This window comes from Pseudorca crassidens, chromosome 2 (assembly GCF_039906515.1).
Source record: "Pseudorca crassidens isolate mPseCra1 chromosome 2, mPseCra1.hap1, whole genome shotgun sequence".
Classification (NCBI taxonomy): Eukaryota; Metazoa; Chordata; class Mammalia; order Artiodactyla; family Delphinidae; genus Pseudorca; species Pseudorca crassidens.
Window position 1 is genome coordinate 4,623,007 of NC_090297.1, and position 18,865 is coordinate 4,641,871.

An 18,865-nucleotide genomic window follows, 5' to 3' on the forward strand; every position below is an offset into this window, starting at 1 on the left:
GAGGCTCTGGCCCTCTCGCGGTGCGGGGCGGCGGGGCGCGGATCTGGGGGCCGCCTGGGGCGACACCCGGGCCGGGTGTCCCAACGAAGGCTCCATTTACATTATGCAAAAGCCCCACCCCGGCTGCCTGGAGAGGGAAAGTCAGATACCCTGAGTCCAAGGCCACCTCTCCGGAAATCCACCTAGGATTTTTTTTTCCTGCAGAGAAAGCGCCAGGATTGACGTTTTAAACAAAACCAGTCTATTTGCATGCATTTGTCTTTGAGCTGAAGGGAGCAACCCTGTTTATAACAAGGCGAAATCGGGATGATTTACTCAGAATTTCAATTTCAGGATACTGAGGACTGGGGTGGGTGTGTGGAGTTGCAAGTTTAACTCAAAGCCTTGTCTCACTGGGTCAACTGAGGCCCAGGTAAAAGGTTTTAAAATCCTCAGCTCCCAGAGAGCAACTTTCCACACCCTGTTCCTCAAGGCCCCCAGAGAAGATGTGTTCCAGCCTTCCTCTGCCCTCCCCCAAATACCAGGGCTCTCTTTCTGAGCCAGGTGAAGCCACAGGCAGCAGTGCAAGGACAGAACCCACAACCGTCCAGAGGAAGGGCCAGTGGGTGCCACCTGGTTTGCACCTGTGCCTTTACCCTGCCCGGTTCCTGAGGAGGACTGCAGCCCCAGACGCTGGAGGCAAACAGCCCGCTTCCTATAACTGGGTTCCAGTCCCACCCCTTTCAAAGGCATGAAACTGGGAAGCATGGGCAGCTGCCGACCATTCTAGTTAAACGGCCCGGCCTGGTCCCAGGGCGCGGCGCGGCCATGCCAGGTGCAGGGAGGTCTGGCCAGCATGTTACTCTGGGGGGCGCGCTTCATCGGCCTGCAGCTTTTCCTCTCCTGCTGCTGGGCTTTCAGCTGCCACGGCACCGCGTCCTCCTCTGACTTCAGCCTCCCTGGGGATTACCTGCTTGCGGGCCAGTTTCCTCTCCACAGTGACCATCTAGGGGTGAGATGCAGACCCACAGTGACCTTCTGTGACAGGTGAGTGAGGGGTCAGCAGAACTGTCACCTAGGGGGGGCCCATGCCTAGGGGCCCTCTGCCAGCCCCCCTCAGCAAGACCCTGCCCGTTCTGCCTCTGGGGTGACCGTCTGAGCTGCCTCCAGTCCCTACCCAACCTGCAGGCGCCACCTTCAAGTGCTAGCTAGCCCCTTCCCTGGCACCTTGTAATACAGTTTCCACTTTGTAATATGTCCTTTTACCCTGGCTGTTAGAGTCCTTTGTCTTTTAATTCCATGCCAGTTGTTTCCTGGCTTTGTGATGTAACTAGATGGCAAGGATTAAGCAAGCATGGCCTTTCCCCTCCTCCGTCTCCTCCCCCACCCCATTCCTCCCCAAGTTCACACTCCTTAGTCTCCCAGATGGCAAGTACAGTCCTCCAGGGGAGGCTTCCCCCCATGTGGGAACACACAGCAGTAGATGCTTCAGGAGCTTAGCAAAGATAAATTAGGTTGGTGTCTTCATGAAGTCAACAGTCTAGGTAGAAAAAACAACGGCTTTTCTTATAAAGAAGATAGTTTCTTGCCATCCATACAAGTGTTAGATTTGGGCAGCTTGAAGGTATCATGGCTCAGCAGTAGGATGCCCGAAACATGAAGCACACCTGACAGCCAGCCCAGGAGGAAGGTTCTGGAAAGCCTGGCGCAGGAGGACTGGCCCAGAGAGCTACAGGTGGGAGCCTGGGAAGAAAAGACTTGAGGAGGAGACATATGAACACCGGCTTCAGGTAACTGAAGGGCTGTCACGGGCAGGAGGTACTGCATTTCCTTCCAGTGACTCAAGGACAGAAGTGATAGGAACGATGGGAGAGCCTAGCAACAAGCAGAGAGGCTGGGAAATGGAACAGGCTGGCACACTCTCCAAGGAGGGCTGAATCATGTCCCCAGTGCGCCCTTGTCGGTGTTTCCCAGAGAGGCCATGAGGAACACAGGCCCTCATCACAGGCATGAGTGTCCCAGTGAAAAGTACTAGTTAAACAAGGTTAAGCATGGACCGTGGTTAATTCCATGTGTCAACTTGGCTAGGGCCTGGTGCCCAGTTGTTTGGTTAAACACCAGTCTAGATGTGGCTGTGAAGGTATTTTTAGACGTGGTTAATATTTGTCTATTTTTAAGATTTTTTTGATGTGGACCATTTTTAAGGTCTTTACTGAATTTGTTACAATATTGCTTCTGTTTTACGTTTTGGTGTTTTTGGCCGTGAGGCATGTGGCACATTAGCTCCCAGCCAGGGATCGAACCCACACCCACTGCACTGGAAGGTGAAGTCTTAACCACTGGACCACCAGAGAATTCCCATAGATGTGGTTAATGTTTAAATCAATAGACTGAGTAAAGCAGATTGCCCTCCATCATGTAGGTGGGCCTCATCCAAACAGTTGAAGACCTTAAAAGATGGAGGTCCCTGGAAAAAGAAAGAACTCCACCTTCAGCCTCAGCCTCGACTGCAAAATAAAGTCTCGTGGGAATTTCTAGCCTGCCCTGCAAATCCCAGACTAGCCAGCCCCCATAATCCCATGAGCTAACTCCTTAAAACAAACCTCTCTTGTTTGCTCTCTCTCTCACTCTGTCTCCCTCTCCCTCTCTCTCTCTGTGTATGTATGTATGCATCTCATCTTGGTTCTGTTTCTCTGGAGAACCCCGACTCATATAGCAGGTTTCTCTCCTACAGGACTTGGGAGCCTTTCAGTGCTAACATGCTTGTTTGGGGGGAGGTGGGCATGGTATGTGTATTTCTCCAATTTGCCCCCTACCTCTCCGAAGGCCTGTCAACAGAACCATGTGTGCCACAGGGTCCACACTGAGGTCATGGTTGTAGGGGGCTGAACAGATGACCTCAGAGGTTCTTTTCTACCCCCCAAGCCTGGGGTTCCAGGAGACCAGAGGGTCTCAGCAGGGCCTTTTGCCCTTTTCAGCTCTCAGCCTGGCTTTCCCTACAGGCCTAGCACCTTCAATGGCCACGGCTACCACCTCTTCCAGGCCATGCAGTTTGGCATCGAGGAGATAAACAACTCCACCGCCCTGCTGCCCAACGTCACCCTGGGGTACAAGCCGTACGACGGGTGCTCGGAGTCAGCCAACGTGTTTGCCACGCTGAGCCCGCCAGGGACGCGCTACGTGTGGAGAGCCAAGGAGACCCTGCCCACTACTCCCCTGCGATTGTGGCGGTGATTGGGCCCGACGCCAGCAACTATGTTGCCACCACTGCAGCCCTGCTGAGCCCCTTCCTGATGCCCCGATAAGCTGGCGCCCTGGCAGTTCGCTCATCTCCCCTCCTGCCAAGTCCAATGTGGGCTGGGGTGGGTGGGCAGGAGCTGCCATGCCTGAGGCCAGCCTGGACTTCCTGGGCGGTCACTGCTCGTTAGTCACCTGCCTGGCATTCCTTCCTGTCCAAGCGCCGCTTCCAGGTCTCCCTGCCTCAGTGCTCACTGGAAAATCCATTCTCCTCGGAAACTTCTGCCCTTCTTTCTCCTCCCGCTGTCCTATCACCTTTGTGCAGAACTGAACACCCTTTGTTTCCCAGCCCCCCAGACTCAGGCTCAGAGGTGTGGCATCTGTCCCTGTGCGGGCCAGCCCCGTCCTTCCCCTACTCTGCTCATCCATCGACCTCTCCCTGGGCCTCCTCCCCCACCCACACGCGTGCCCGTCTGTCTGTCCTCCTCCTCTTCCCTCCAGGCGCTTCTCCTCTCAGACCTGGCTGACCCTGCCCTGCTTCCATGCAGGCTTCTCCGAAGAGTCCTCTGTTCCTCTTTGCTTCTCCCTCTTTGCCTTGACTCCTCCCTCCGCTGCCCTGGACTCTGCCCTTCTAGCCGGTGCTGGAAGGTGCAGCTGGGTAGGGACTGGACGTGGTTCAGGTGGCTAGGACCGTTTTGCTCAGGTGGGCTGGTGCAGGGCCCAGTAGGTGGCCTTTAATCCATTTGATCTTTTTTTTTTTTTTTTTTTTTGGCCCCATGCTGCTCAGCATGCGGTATCTTAGCTCCCCGACCAGGGATCGAACCCATGCCCCCTGCATTGAGAGCTTCCAGTCTTAACCACTGGACAGCCAGGGAAGTCCCTCCATTTGGCCATTTTGACACTTTCCCTTAGCATTTATGACCCTTTCACTTGGGGCACTTCTTTCTTGGTCTCCTTTAGAGAATTCTGCCCCCACCACCGGCCCCCATCTCCTCTGAGAAGGCGGTGACTCCCTAGGGCAGACCCCTCCCCTTCCCAGGCAGGCCGAGGACAGGGCTGAACTTCCTGTCTCCACCTTCCTTCTGACCCCTGAGCACCAGCCTGATTTCCAGACGCTCGCCCAGCGCCCAGCGTCTCCACTTCATGGACCCAGCAGGCCCCCAGATGAACTTCCCTCCCCACGTAACGCAAGCCTCTTGTCTTCCTGCATCCCCTGCCTGGCCTGTGTGGCAGAGTGTCTGTCTCTAGGGAAGCCAGAAACCCTGCAGTCCCACCTTCACTCCCTTCCCTGCCCCTACATTTAGCTCATCTCCACGGCCTCTGCCGGGGTCGGTGGGGGAGGGGGCCCTCACCGCTGCCAGCTGTCCCTTCTTCTCTATGGCCACTGATGCAGCTTTAACTGACCGCCCTCCCCTCTCATCTAGATGATTCCATCAGGTCCTAGGAGTTCTCTGTGACTCTGGCCTTGAGCCTTTTTGTTGTTGTTGTTAGTTCCCTGACCAGGGATGGAACTTGCACCCTTAGCAGTGAAAGCTTGGAGTTCTAACCACTGGATAGCCAGGGAATTCGCCTGGCCTTGAGCCTTTTTAAACACGTTCCTCACTGATCAGAGATCAGAGATTCCTCACAGATCCTAAAACACAAGTCTGATGTCACTTCCCTGCCTAAACCCTGAGGCCTTGGGATAAAGCCCCAGCCCCCCAGCAGGGGGCTAAGGCTTCCCACCCTGACCAGACACACCTGCTCAGGCTCTCTTTCTTCCTGGATCTGAACTCCAGCCGAGTGGAAGTCCCTGAAGGGACACACACACACACACACACACACACACACACACACACACCATTTCACTCCCTGCATGCGGCTGTGGTCCCTTTGTCCACAGGACAGATTCCCATTCTTCTCCCAGAAGTCTCCCTGGGGACCTACTCCCTACCTGACTTGTAACCTGTTAGCCTCGTGTGTCAAGTGGTGCTCTGCTTGAGACCCTGGGCCAGGACCTTGTCTCCATCCTCCCCGTGTCCCCGCGCCCAGCACAGGGCTGGCACTGGGGGGGGCCCTCATTCGAGGCTGATGCCACAGAACTTGCTGAACTGAACCCCACAGGTCAGCTCTGATGCCAGCAGCGTGATGCTCAGCGTGAAGCGGCTCTGCCCCTCTTTCCTGCGCACCATCCCAAGTGATGAGCGCCAGGTGGAGATCTTGATGCTGCCGTCTCGGAGGTTCGGGTGGGTCTGGATCTCCATGGTGGGCAGTGAAGGTGACTACGGGCAGCTAGGGGTGCAGGCGCTGGAGGACCAGGCCACCCAGCAGGGCATCTGCGTTGCCTTCAAGGACACTGTGCCTTTCTCTACCCAGCCGGGCGATGAGAGGATGCAGAGCGTGATACGCTGCCTGGCCCGAGCGAGGACCGCGGTCGTGGTCGTTTTCTCCGGCAGGCAGCTGGCCAGGGTGTTCTTTGAGTCCGTGGTGCTGGCCAAGCTGACTGACGAGGTGTGGATCGCCTCAGAAGACTGGGCCATCTCCAGACACATCAGCAACGTGCCTGGGATCTGGGGCAACGGCACAGTGCTGGGTGTGGCCATCCCACAGAGGCGTGTCCCCGGCCTGAAGGAGTTTGAAGAGCCCTATGTCTGGGCAGACAAAGGAGCCCTTGGGCCTTGCCTCAGGGGCTCCTGGTGCAGCAGCAACCAGCTCTGTAGAGAGTGCTGGGCTTTCACGGCACAGAAGATGCCCACACTTGGAGCATTCTCCGTGAGCTCCGCCTACAACACGTACCAGGCTGTCTAGGCCGTGGCTCACAGCCTCCACCAGCTCCTGGGCTGCGCCTCTGGAGTCTGTTCCAGAGGCTGGGTCTACCCCTGGCAGGTAAGGCACTTAACCTGCCACTGGCACCCTGTATCAGGGTGCTTTCCTGAGGCAAGCAGAGCGGTTCCTCTTCGGCTACCCTAAATGCAAGGGGTCGGGGACAAAGGCCCCCGACTGGAGGCCGATTCCTTCTCTGAGGCTTGTGTTAGTCTTCTGTTCTCTGAACTGTGGCCCCTCCCACCCACCATGCCTCAGACCCAGGGCTTGAAACCTCTGCAAAGGGCTCCTTTGTTAGAGACTTCCTCTCACTCAGGAGGCTGGATAGGAGGGTGAAGGGGCCTCCTAGGAGGGGAGAGAGCCTGAGCAAGGGACCAGAACTTCCAGATGGGCTGAAACCACCCAGATGGAAGCTCAGCAAGGCCCCACGCACTTGCTCCCTGGGCCGTCTGGGTCCCAGCGGGTCCTGGAGGAGGAGCCTGTGCCAGCTATGGCAGCGCAGTTATCCCTGTTTGTTTCAGCTTCTGGAGCAGATCCTCAAGGTGAATTTCCTTTTACAAAAGGACATTGTGACATTTAAGGACAATGGCGACCCCCTCAGCAGTTATAATTGCCTGGGGCTGGAGTGGCCCCAGCTGGACCTTCAGGGTCGTCGGCTCCTCCTTTTGGTCTCCAGTTTGGCTAGACATAAATACGATCAAAATCCGGTGGCATGGAAAGGACAACTGGGTAATGGGGACATGGTCACTCACCAGGTGATTGCCTGACAGGCAGCCTGGAGCACAGGGACAAGGTTGACACAGAGCAGGAGAGGGGATCCCAGGTATCAGGCCACTATGACTCTCCCCAGCCCTGCCAGGGAAGCTCCACAGGCTCACGGACAGACGCCCGGTCGTCACTGGTTCACACAACCAGGGGCTCTGCCCTGGGAGTAATCCGCGAAGGCGGATGCCCAGAGATCCAGTTTTCCATCCTAAGAACGAGTGTCCCTTGAGCTGGGCCCCTCCGCATGGTTGCAGAGCACCTGTGGCTTCTTTTTTTTTGTGGTACGCGGGCCTCTCACTGTTGTGGCCTCTCCCGTTGCGGAGCACAGGCTCCGGATGCGCAGGCTCAGCGGCCATGGCTCACGGGCCCAGCCGCTCCGCGGCATGCGGGATTCTCCTGGACCGGGGCACGAACCCGCATCCCCTGCATCGGCAGGCGGACTCTCAACCACTGCGCCACCAGGGAAGCCCCTAGCCTGTGGCTTCTTGCAGGTGCCTCAGTCTGTGTGTTCCAGCGACTGTCCTGAAGGGGACCAGAGAGTGATCATGGGCTTCCACCACTGCTGCTTCGAGTGTGTGCTCTGTGAGTCCGGGACCTTCCTCAACAAGAGTGGTGAGTGACCCAGTGATGAGTGGGCGAGCCACCCAGCACTCCTAGGGTCTGTAGAGCAGATGAAAGGACCTCCCTTGGGCCACACATGTGCAGAACCAGGGCCCTGGTCACTTTGCTGCCAGTTAGGGACAGGTTGGGGGACACCTTCCATCAGACTGAATTCTGATCAAGCAGAAAGAAACAAGCAGTTGAAGCCCTCATATGTAGCTGAGTTTCCTTCTTTTCTTTCTTTCTTTCTTTCTTTCTTCCTTCCTTCCTTCTTTCCTTCCTTCCTTCCTGCCTTCCTTCCTTCCTTTCTTTCGTTTTTGGCTGCATTGGGTCTTAGTTGTGGCATGCCGGATCTTTCGTTGTGGCCCATGGGCTTCTCTCTAGTTGTGGCATGTGGGCTCAGTGGTTGCAGCATGTGAGCTTAGTTGCCCCGCAGCATGTGGGATCTTAGTTCCCTGACCAGGGATCAAACCCGTGTTCCCTGCATTGGAAGGCAGATTCTTAACCACTGGACCACCAGGGAAGTCCCCCTAAATTCAACCTCTTTATCCAAACAGATGTGGCTATCATTCCCTTTGTGCCCTCCCATGTTATCTGTATGAAGTCCCTTCTGTTGTCTATGCCAGTGACAGCTGACACCTTGAAGAGCTTGGCCTGAATGCAGATACTAGCATGTCTGCAGCAGGACAAAAAGCATACTCTACCCAGTGATGCAAGGTCAAGACCAGAGAGCAAACAGAGGTAGCTAAGGGCTCAGCCCAGAGATGGACTCCAGGGGCCACGTGCCTTCCTTTTACTGTCTCTGCGGGCGTGGGAATGTATCTCTTCTTTCCTGAGAGAGTCAACTCAGAGAAACCACAGAGCGGCAGCTCAGGCAGGTGGATTTGGCTAGTGGGAGTGCTGGGGAGAGACGAAAAGACCCTTCCTTTGGGGCTGGCTGCTCACATTGGATCATAGCCTCAAGGTTATGTGGGTTAAGGCCCTCTCTACGACCTCTTGGTTTGCAAACCCCTTCTGGGTTTCATGGGACCGCGAGCCACACAGAACCGATCCAGGTGTCTCCACAATCTGTAATTAACACAGGCATGTTGAGGAAACACTTGGCCTGGGGGCCCTCACCCAGGGCTACCCCAATCTTGCTGTGCCTGGCAGAGCCCAGCTCCTGTGCTACAGCCCTCCCAGAACCTTGGGGGCTTGCACGGCCTCCCTTCCCCTCCCCATTCCTGCTATGCTCACCCGACTCTCAGGAACCCTCTCTGCCTTCCCTTCCAGACCCCTACAGCTGCCAACCTTGTGGGAAAGAAGAGTGGGCACCCGAGAGAAGCCAGACCTGCTTCCCATGCACCGTGGTGTTTCTGACTTGGCATGAGCCCATCTCTTGGGTGCTCCTGGCAGCTAATACGCAGCTGCTGCTGCTCGTGGCTGGGACTGCTGGCCTGTTTGCCTGGCACCTAGACACGCCTGTGGTGAGGTCGGCTGGAGGCCGGCTGTGCTTCCTCATGCTGGGCTCCCTGGCGGGGGGCAGCTGCGGCCACTATGGCTTCTTTGGGGAGCCCACTCTGCCCACATGCCTGCTGCGCGAAGGCCTCTTTGCCCTTGGTTTTGCCATCTTCCTGTCCTGCCTGACGATCCGCTCCTTCCAACTTGTGTTCATCTTCAAGTTTTCTGCCTAGGTACCCACCTCCTTCCGTGCGTGGGTCCAAAACCACAGTGCTGGCCCGTTGGTGGTGATCAGCTCAACAACCCAGCTGCTTATCTGTCTAACGTGGCTTGCGGTGTGGACCCCACTGCCTCCCAGGGAATACCAGCCCTTCCCTCAGCTGGCGGTGCTTAACTGCACAGAGGCTATCCTACCGGGCTTCATGCTGGCTTTCGCCTACAATGGCCTCCTCTAGGTCAGCGCCTTTGCCTGCAGCTACCTGGGCAAGGACCTGCCAGAGAACTACAGCGAGGTCAAATGTGTCACCTTCAGCCTGCTCCTCAACTTCATGTCCTGGATCGCCTCCTTCACCATGGCCAGTGTCTACCAGGGCAAGCACCTGCCTACGGTCAACATGCTGGCCAAGACGAGCAGCCTGAGTGGCGGCTTCAGCGGTTATTTCCTCCCCAAGTGCTATGCGATCCTGTGCCGCCCAGATCTCAACAGCACCGAGCACTTCCAGGCCTCCACCCAGGACCACACCAGGCGCTGTGGCTCCACCTGACCAGTGGATCCGGCAGGGTCAAGCCGGGGCAGGGTGGACTGGAAGTCTCCACTGCTCTCAGGGTTGAAGGTGGAATGGGGCGCCCAGGACCTGGGGTGTCCGGGAGGCCTCTGGGCTCCTCAGCCTTGGCTTGGGAAGTGTAAGCCCACGGGAGAGCTCAGTCCGGGCTGCGCTGGCTGCCAATAAAGAGGTGAAAGGTGCGTCTTGGCTGTGCTTCCTTTCTAGGGCGAGGGTAGGGCGCTGTCTCTTCAAGCCTGAGGGCGCTGCGCGGCCGGGCTAACCGCAGCCGGAACCTCGGGACTCCGAGCGGGGAGTAGACTCAACGTGCAGCTTGGCGTTGCTAGGCAACCCCAGGAGGCGGGCCCAGCGCCGAGGGAACGGAGCTGGCCCCGCCTTTCCCTGCACCCCATTGGCTGTTATCTACGTGGTACCGCCTCCAGGGGCCGGAGGTAAAGGCTAGCGCCTCCGAGGCATACAGCCCCGACCGGCGCGCTCTGACGTCACGTCCGGCGGCGGTGGCGGTGGCGGCGGCGTCGTCGTCTCTGTACGGTCGGCCCGGCACTTAACGCCGGGGCAGTTGGTCAGTTGGGCTATTAGGGCGACCTGGCTTGGGGCCGGAGGGGTTGGCTTAGGGAGGACCGGCCCGGGTGAGGAGGTTGGGAGGAACGGGTCGAGGGAGGGGCGCTGTGGGCCGCGGTGACTGTTGACGGAGTGTGACCGCGGCCGCCTTCCGCCCGGCCGTTCCGGACGTGTGGGCGCGGCGTGGGCCCCGTTCACCTGTCTGCCGCCGCCACCCTCCCCTGCGTCGGGCCCTCTCGCTGTGCCAGGCTGATGAGTTCGCGCTGGTCCCCCGCCTCTTTTCTCAAACTTTTGATTTCCTCCCACCAGCACCCTTCCCGACTCTGTCCCCACCTAGTCCGCCTGCGCCTTCGCCACCACACTCTCTGGCCACCCCCGATATGTGCTGCTTACTTGGCCCCGGCCCCCAGGGAGGCTTTCAGTCCGTTCCTGTGTCAGCTTACACCTTCTAACCTTGATCTAAGCCCTGGTTATACTAAATGTGACTGAATAGAGTGTGCTTCCGCTTACCCTCTTCTCAGATCCAGGGGCTTTCTCTTACTACTGATCGGTTGGACTGGGCAGGGGGTCACTGTTGCCTTTCTCCCTTTCAGACGGACCATGGACGGCTCCTTCGTCCAGCACAGTGTAAGGGTCCTGCAGGAGCTCAACAAGCAGCGGGAGCGGGGCCAGTACTGCGACGCCACCCTGGACGTGGGGGGTCTGGTGTTCAAGGCGCACTGGAGTGTCCTCGCCTGCTGCAGCCGCTTCTTCCAGAGCCTCTACGGGGATGGCTCAGGGGGCAGTGTCGTCCTCCCTGCCGGCTTCGCCGAGATCTTTGGCCTCCTGCTGGACTTTTTCTACACTGGCCACCTCGCCCTCACCTCGGGAAACCGGGATCAGGTGCTCCTGGCAGCCAGGGAGTTGCGGGTGCCAGAGGCTGTAGAGCTGTGCCAGAGCTTCAAGCCCAAAGCCTCAGTGGGACAGGCACCAAGTGGCCAGAGCGGGCTGGGGAAACCCGCCCCTCGGGATGTGAACAGCCACCTCAAGGAGCCAGCAAGCTTGGAGGAAGAGGAAGTTTCGAGGACGCTGGGTCAAACCCCCAGGGATCAGGAGCTCAGCGGTAGTCCCAGCCTCCAGAGGCCCCAGCTTGGTCTCCCTCCTCAGAGTGAGAACCCCTCCTTCCTCCGTGGGAAACTCAAGCAGGCTCTGAAGCTTAGTCCCCCTGAGAACAAGGAGCCTGAGGATGGCAGAGTGCCCCCAAGGCCCTTTGAGGCTGAAGGTGTCCAGCTGCAGGGCGGGAGTAACGAGGTACTGTGCCCAGGATGCTGGAGCAGGGGAGGCAGGAGTGGGGAGGAGAGACTGACGCTTTTCCGGGATAATCTGGACCCTAAGGTAGAATCTGTTTTGTGGGTTTAGAACAGATTTCCTCCAGATGTAGGAAGCCAGCTCCACCCTGCTTCCTCAGGCTGACCTTTCTGCAAGTCGTGTTCGTGGCTGCCAGCTTCTTGGGGTCGAGTGGGCAGCATCAGGTGTCTCCCAGGGTAGTGAAGTCCAGGCAGACTTCCAAGTTACCCACAAATAGAGCTCCTGCTCTCCAAACCCAAGATTCGGATGCTGCCTGCCCTGGGGCCCTGAAGGGAAGAGTCGCTGGTGAAGGGACCTGTCTGGGGATGTGCCTGGGTTGGGACTTGGGATGGAACTGGATGGAGCTGGCTGCCCCGTAGATCCGTCCCCAGCACCCCTGCCGATTAATTTGGTGACCTCGCTCCCTCCTGCTGCCTCTTCTGCTCTAGTGGGAAGTGGTGGTTCAAGTTGAGGATGATGGGGATGGCGATTATGTTTCTGAGACTGAGACTGTGCCGACCAGGAGGAAATCAAACGTAATCAGAAAGCCCTGTGCTGCCGAGCCAGCCCTGAGTGCAGGTTCCCGGGCAGCCGAGCCTGCTGAGAACGGAAAAGGTACAGCGGTGCCGGTTGAATGCCCCACGTGTCGTAAAAAGTTCCTCAGCAAATATTACCTAAAAGTTCACAACAGGTAAACGTTCTGTTTTTCTATTTTCTTTTCCCATCTGCTGTTCCCGTGTTGCGGGAGGGGGCCTGCATCCCCACTTCTGGGCCGCGTAGGGGCCCGGGGCTCCACCTCAGACCCACAGAGCGCCTGGCATTGGCGTCCTCTGGCCTTCGGGGAGTGAGCACCTGACCTTGGTTGGCTTCCTTCTTCCTCGCCCTCCTGCGAGCCCTCTGCTCGGAGTGGGTCTGTGGACACCTTAGTAACAGGTTCCACATGCTGTGAACATGGACCTCCAGCTGGCTTTTCCCAAGGGGGTGAGAGAAGCCTGTGGCCCCGTGCTGTGGCTGTGGCCTGACTGTAGGTGTTTCTAAAGCCTGGCAGTGTGGGCTTTGGGCCAAGATGTCGATCTTTAGGGTTGGTGCCACCCACATTTCTGGGGACAGGTTAGCTCCGAGGTGTCAGCAGAGCATGAGAGACCATTCGTCTAAAACTGCCGTGTCCCATAAGGTAATCAGATGCCACACGAAGGTATTTTAATTTAAAATCAAAGTAATTAAAATTAAGAAAGTTCATTTCCTCAGTCACACTAGCTGCATTTCAAGGGCTCAGCAGCCACATGTGGCCCCAGCTGCCGAATCGACAGGACGGACATGGAACATTTCCATCATCCCAGAGCATCCTCTTGGAAGGCGCTGCTCCAGGGGCCTTGCTCTCTGCGGGGCCTGCAGGGACGGCAACTAGGTGACACGCCTTCTGGTCTTGCCCCTCCTTAGCCCAAGACATCACTTGGCGCGATTTCTTGCCAAGCCAGGCTGGGCCATACATGTTTTCTCAGTATGACACTCTCAGAAGCCACTAGCGACCGAATGGAGTTGGAACTGGGGCTGAAGCCCATTTGCTGTCCCTGCTCTGGGGGCAGCTGCTGCCAGTGGAGCATTAGGGGAAGTCACCCTGGGGTGATCTGTGTCTGCCTGGACGCTCTCCCAGTGTAAGACTTGGGTACAGGCACCGACCCCATCCTTACCTTGGGCTGCAGGCTGCTAGACCGGCCCTGAGAACTGGGAAGGGGTGATGGCCTCCTGAGGTCTTTGGGGCAGGGGACAAGGACAGTATCGCAGCAGAGGATGAGAGGAGTGTATGGCCTCTGGCAGGTTGTCGGAGCTCTCTCCACGCCACTCCCGGCTCTGAAGTCAGGGTTCATTTAGCTCATTCAGTGAGCTGTCTGCCTGGTGGCTGGGCGCACCGGATACCTTAGTGGGCAGAACAAAGAGGCCTTGTGGAGCTTGCCTTCCAGCAGAGCGATGAGACCCTGAACTACCAGATAAGAGACTCTGCAGTGCGATGAAGGCCGTGGGAAAAAAGAAAAGGACAGCAGTGCTAGGGGGCTGGGGAGTTCAGGGTGGGGTCAGGTTGCGATTGTAAAGAAAGGAGATAATCCAGCAGACTCGAAGTGCAGAAGTTTGCCTAATGGATGGCTGGGGAGAGCGCTCTGGGCCAGAGAGGGGCCAGAGCAGAGGCTCTGGGGTGGGAGGGGGCCAGCAAGGTAAGGGGCAGGCCAGCAGTGCCCTCACAGGCCCCCAGGCCTTTCTCAGGGTGAGATGCCCAACGTTAGAGGGTTCTGAGCAAAGAGGCGATGCGATCTGGTTGTACTTGAGGGCCCGTCTGGCTCCTGAAGTGGAAACCCCACGGGAGGTAGGCGTGGAGCACGGGATGGGTAGGAGGCCCAGGCAGCGGCCCAGGGATGGCGTGGCCGCACTAGATGGTAGCATGGAGGCCAGGTGAGGTGGTCAGATTCTGGCTGTGGTTTTGATGGCTGAGCCCATGGAAGCTCCAGGCAGACTGCGTGGTTTCTCCAGGGAGTCAGGGCCCCGGGATCATTTCTGTCTTTGGAGAGATGCTGGCGGCTGGGCCTCCCCATCGGCCTGTGGCTCTGGGGCAGCCCCTCCAGCATGGAGCTGTGCCGTGCCCTCCCTTGCAGAGTCTCCAGGAGGGAGGAGGGTTTCTGGGCTCACCCCTGCAGCTTCACCAGCTGTGTTTGGCCGAGCCTCGTGGAGAGCCTCAGGCGTCGGCCCAAGTCCAGTCTTCCTCTGCCGCGGAGCACAGCACTGTCAGCAGAGGTGCTGGAGGGGGCCTGGGTGAGGGAGGGCGGCAGGTGCGCTCAGCCCCGACACCCCCGTGGCTTCTCCCAGCAGGAAACACACTGGGGAGAAACCCTTCGAGTGTCCCAAATGCGGGAAATGTTACTTTCGGAAGGAGAACCTCCTGGAGCACGAAGCCCGGAACTGCATGAACCGCTCGGAACAGGTACTTGGGGGCTGGCCCGGGTCCTGGCGGGCAGGGCATGCTGGCCTCTGTCTCTCTGCCACCTGGGAGGGGCCCCCAGGGGACTGGCCTAGACGGGACTGTAAACTCAAGTACTGCAGGGTCCTTGGATATCATCGGGTCCACTTCCTGGCACATGTGGCGGGGACACAGGTCCCAAGGGCGGGCGGCACAAGCCCAGGAGGGACTCTGTAGGAGGCATTTTGGGTTTGCCTGCCTGGGCCCCTGGGCTTTGGAGAAGGGGTACTTCGGTGGGGGATGGCTGCTGAGAAAGGCCACCTAGCCACCTCCCCCCATGCCCCTGGCTGGCCCGTGTGACTCGGCGGCTAACCCCCACCTCTTCCTAGAGGCCTGTCACCTGCAGGCTGCGGCCTCGTCCCCGGCCTGGCCCCCAGCCTGGCGTGGTGGGCTTGCAGCGTTCTGCGAGGGTCAGCGTCAGGGCAAGCAGGTTACGTGTTGCCCTCTCCCACCCTAGCGCCCCCCCCGGCCCCCCCTCACCCCGGGCAGACTCTTCCCAGCAGCGAGTGGAAGCCTCGGCCGAGGCTGTCGTCGAGGCAGAGGCCCCCGCTGACGCCGGTCCCGCTTGCCCCTCACACTGCCAGGTCTTCACGTGTTCCGTGTGCCAGGAGACATTCCGCCGGAGGATGGAGCTGCGGGTGCACATGGTGTCCCACACGGGGGAGATGCCCTACAAGGTCAGGCTCGGCTTGTCCCCATGGCTGGGGGCCGAGGGGTGGCCCCAGGGGCCCTCCCGCCTAGCCCTTTACCTGGGATGGTGTCGGGGGGCCTCCCCCTCACCAGCCGTCAAGGAGCCCTGCCCTCCCTCCCCGTGTCCCCGTGTCCGGTGCTCCCGCATCTTTGGGCAGGGCTGCCGTTTCTCTCCGCGGAGGGCAGCCTCAGCCTCGGCGTGGGCGTAGCACCAGAGGCCCTCCCCAGTGTGGCCTTCACGCCCGGTCGGGAGCATCTCGGGCTGTGCCCTGCCTTTGGGTTCCCGCCCTGGCAGCCTGGGGGCCTCAGGCGACCGCGGCCTGTCTTCCAGTGCGCCTCCTGCTCGCAGCAGTTCATGCAGAAGAAGGACCTGCAGAGCCACATGATCAAGCTGCACGGAGCGCCCAAGCCCCACGCGGTGCGTGCCAGGCCGTCCTGAGGGCCCTGAGGACCGGGGCCGCGCACTCCGATGCCGGGCACTAGCACGGTGAAGGCGGCCGTGGCCGCGTCCAGAGTGGGCGGGCAGTGCGGTTTCCGCCATGAGGGGTCCAGGGGGTTCTGTGGGGCTCCCGGGCGGCCCTCCCTCCTGACCCTCGCCCTGCTCACCCTGTCCCTTAGTGTCCCACCTGTGCCAAGTGCTTCTTGTCCCGGACGGAACTGCAGCTGCACGAGGCTTTCAAGCACCGTGGGGAGAAGCTCTTTGTGTGTGAGGAGTGCGGCCACCGGGCGTCGAGCCGAAACGGCCTGCAGATGCACATCAAGGCCAAGCACAGGTGGCGTGGCCCGTCTTCCCCAGGGCCTGGCCCCGCTGCTGCCTCCAGGCCCGTGGGCCGCCTGGGAAGGCAGAGTCTGCTGCCGCTCCCCCAGAGTGCCCCCCACCCTGAGTCTGGTGCCTGTAGCCTTTCTGGGTGGGGACGCCTGCGGGATGAGCAAGCCTGCTGGGCCATGGAGGCTGCGGGGGAGGGGATTTCAGGCAAGACCAGGCTCCCCTACCCCCGCCCTGGGCAGCTTCTCAGTTTCCTGTGGCTCCTGGGATGGGGCTCGTGCTCCTCTCCCAGCCTTGCCCAAGCCCTTTCTCCACCAGGCAGCTCGCAGCAGCCCGGGCCCATTCCCAAGGCTCAGGCCGGCTGGCTTCAGCCTTGCCTGTTTCCGTGGCTCGGGCCGGCCTGTGTTCCCAGCTGCAGTGGCGCCAAGGGGGCCGCTTCCCTCGGTGACGCCTCTGCCCGTGTCCCCACCTGGACAGGAACGAGAGGCCGTACGTCTGTGAGTTCTGCAGCCACGCTTTCACCCAGAAGGCCAATCTCAACATGCACCTGCGCACGCACACAGGCGAGAAGCCCTTCCAGTGCCACCTCTGCGGCAAGACCTTCCGCACCCAAGGTGAGGCAGGCCGTCCCCTCCCTGTCCTGGGGCTAAGGCCCGGTGGCTGAGCCCTCACCTTGTCCCGCAGCCAGCCTCGACAAGCACAACCGCACCCACACCGGCGAGAGGCCCTTCAGCTGTGAGTTCTGCGAGCAGCGCTTCACGGAGAAGGGGCCCCTGCTGAGGCACGTGGCCAGCCGCCACCAGGAGGGCCGGCCCCACTTCTGCCAGATCTGCGGCAAGACCTTCAAAGGTGCCTTGGCCCTGCCCCGGGTGAGCCCCGGGTTGGGGAGAGAGGGCCACAGGGGCTGTCACAGGCTCCTCCACTGTGGAAGCTTCTGGCCCGCAGGCAGGGGCGGAGGCTCCCCAGGGCCTTGGGCAGTAGTGACCTCAGGGTGGCGCCGGAGAGCCTGGCAGGGCCCAGAACCACCGCCGCAGGCTGTGTCTCCTCTCCGGGCTGGAGCCCTGCTCCCGCCCCGACACTGGGCCCTTCCCTCCTGCAGCCGTGGAGCAGCTGCGCGTGCACGTGAGGAGGCACAAGGGGGTCAGGAAGTTCGAGTGCACTGAATGCGGCTACAAGTTCACCCGGCAGGTAGGCCTGGGGCCAGCCTCCTCCTGCCCCCGCCCCCCGGCCCCTGAGCCCCTCCCCCAGACGCCTCTGTGCCCAGCCTGAGCGCCCCGTCCCCGCTAGGCCCACCTGCGGAGGCACATGGAGATCCACGACCGGGTGGAGAACTACAACCCACGGCAGCGCAAGCTCCGGAACCTGGTCATCGAGGACGAGAAGATGGTGGTGGTGGCGCTCCAGCCGCCCACCGAGCTGGAGGTGGGCTCGGCTGAGGTCATCGTGGAGTCGCTGGCCCAGGGTGGCCTGGCCTCCCAGCTCCCTGGCCAGAGACTGTGTGCGGAGGAGACCTTCTCGGGCCCGGGCGTCATGGAGCCCTCGCTCATCATCACGGCCGCCATCCCCGAGGACTGTGACACGTAATCCTCCCCGCCTCGCCGACACCCCCCGGCCCCCAGCCCACTTGGCCCCATCCCCCAATAAACCACATGGCTTTGGACTCGATTGTTCTGGCCCATCCAGCGGCCTGTTCCCCGGGAACCTGGGCTCCAGGGAGGTGCTGCTTTCCCACCGTGTCGTCTAGAAGAAACGGTGTCCTGCCTGACCCTCCGTGCACCCCAGAGCTCGGCCAGTGTTGGGAGACCCCAGCCAAATGAAACTTGGGCAGGTAGCTTTGGGGGACAAGCCTCTGGCCAAGGGCGCTCTCATCTTTCTCCATGTGGCTTTTAGAACCGGGACCAGTGGCCAGGGCCCTGGTGGTGGTGGCTGGCCCAAGACAGGGGCCCCGTTACTCTGCAGCCAAGTGGATCTGGGGGCCTGAGGACAGGCAGGCTTGTGGCCAAGCGCGCTCTGGACCCTGGCTGGCGGCATGACCACGGACAGGACCTTCCCCTGGGGCAGAAGCTTGGTTTGCTTGTCCAGGAGGCTGGCTTGGCACATAGGCAGGGCCAGGCCTAGAACAGCAAGCGGCCCTGGTGGTACCCAGGTTCTGCAGCCTTGGGAAGAATAGCGTGTGGGCTCGGGAGGCCACTGCCTGCATCCAGATTCCTTCCCAGCTCTTGTTTAGAGCTGTGACCCGGGGCAAGTGACTGAATGCTTCACTTGCTTACTTTTTAATGGAATTAGTAACAGTGCTCGAGAATTAAATGAGAAAGCCTGCTGTTCCAGTCCACTGCCGGGTAACAGACCACCCCAGAGTCGCCCTCGGGGCCAGGGGGCAGATCCGCTCTCAAGATGGCTCACTCGTGTGCCTGGCAAGTTGGCACTGGCCGTGGGCCGGGGTGCCTCCCATGGGCTGCCTGGGCTCCCTCACAGCATGGTGGCTGGGTGCCGGGAGGAACGTCGCAGCAGGCCGAAGCTGCAAGGCCTTTCCGTGACCTGGCCCTGGAGGTCAACAGTGCCACCCCTGCCGCGTTGTATTGGTCCAGGCAGTCACCAAAACGTCATTCCTTAGGTTCAAGGGCAGGAGTGTCAAAGAATCCGCACACGTTTATGGCTGCCCCCCGCCCCAGACAGTAAGTGCTTATGCTTCTGCTCAGCGCTTGGCACGGGGTGAGCACAGAATCAGGGGTGGTGACAGTTGTGACCCCAAGAGCTCACGTCAGCCATCACTTAACGCCTCATCACTGGAGGATTCCAGAGGCACCGGCCCCACGCTATGCTAAATACTTCCCAGGGTTTGAGGAGGAAAACTCCACTTTAGACCCAGAAGCCCTCCAACCATCTTTCCTTTTACTCCTTGCCCACTAG

General features: G+C 59.9%; 2 protein-coding genes across 4 annotated transcripts; both read left to right on the forward strand.

The window, feature by feature from the left end:
* Nucleotides 1-45: 45 nt before the first annotated feature.
* TAS1R1 (taste 1 receptor member 1) lies at nucleotides 46-9,781 on the forward strand. The gene is given in 8 exon segments (XM_067718656.1): nucleotides 46-1,026; nucleotides 2,982-3,159; nucleotides 3,162-3,299; nucleotides 5,320-6,081; nucleotides 6,540-6,628; nucleotides 6,630-6,747; nucleotides 7,275-7,395; nucleotides 8,656-9,781. Coding segments are annotated over 8 exon segments (2,529 nt in total). The 5' UTR covers nucleotides 46-835; the 3' UTR covers nucleotides 9,588-9,781.
* A 284-nt stretch (nucleotides 9,782-10,065) lies between these two features.
* Nucleotides 10,066-17,615, forward strand: ZBTB48 (zinc finger and BTB domain containing 48). Of its 3 annotated transcripts, none has more exons than XM_067718669.1 (11): nucleotides 10,066-10,167; nucleotides 10,760-11,456; nucleotides 11,942-12,183; nucleotides 14,349-14,463; nucleotides 15,084-15,176; nucleotides 15,521-15,607; nucleotides 15,808-15,962; nucleotides 16,433-16,569; nucleotides 16,640-16,804; nucleotides 17,055-17,143; nucleotides 17,243-17,615. In XM_067718669.1, exons 2-11 carry the CDS (start codon nucleotides 10,767-10,769, stop codon nucleotides 17,537-17,539), a joined length of 2,070 nt encoding a protein of 689 aa, XP_067574770.1. In that variant the 5' UTR covers nucleotides 10,066-10,167; nucleotides 10,760-10,766; the 3' UTR covers nucleotides 17,540-17,615. The 3 variants fall into 3 exon arrangements, with proteins under 3 accessions (XP_067574770.1, XP_067574789.1, XP_067574779.1); XM_067718688.1 differs by having other exon boundaries at nucleotides 14,352-14,463; XM_067718678.1 differs by having other exon boundaries at nucleotides 10,101-10,234.
* Nucleotides 17,616-18,865: the final 1,250 nt, after the last annotated feature.

Bases quoted from the DNA above. Each gene is read 5' to 3' on its own strand.
- ZBTB48 (XM_067718669.1), top strand. From the start codon at position 10,767: ATGGACGGCTCCTTCGTCCAGCACAGTGTAAGGGTCCTGCAGGAGCTC. The intron at 11,457-11,941 runs GTACTGTGCCCA...CTTCTGCTCTAG, and splicing joins TGCAGGGCGGGAGTAACGAG to TGGGAAGTGGTGGTTCAAGT. The intron at 15,963-16,432 runs GTGGCGTGGCCC...CCACCTGGACAG, and splicing joins CACATCAAGGCCAAGCACAG to GAACGAGAGGCCGTACGTCT.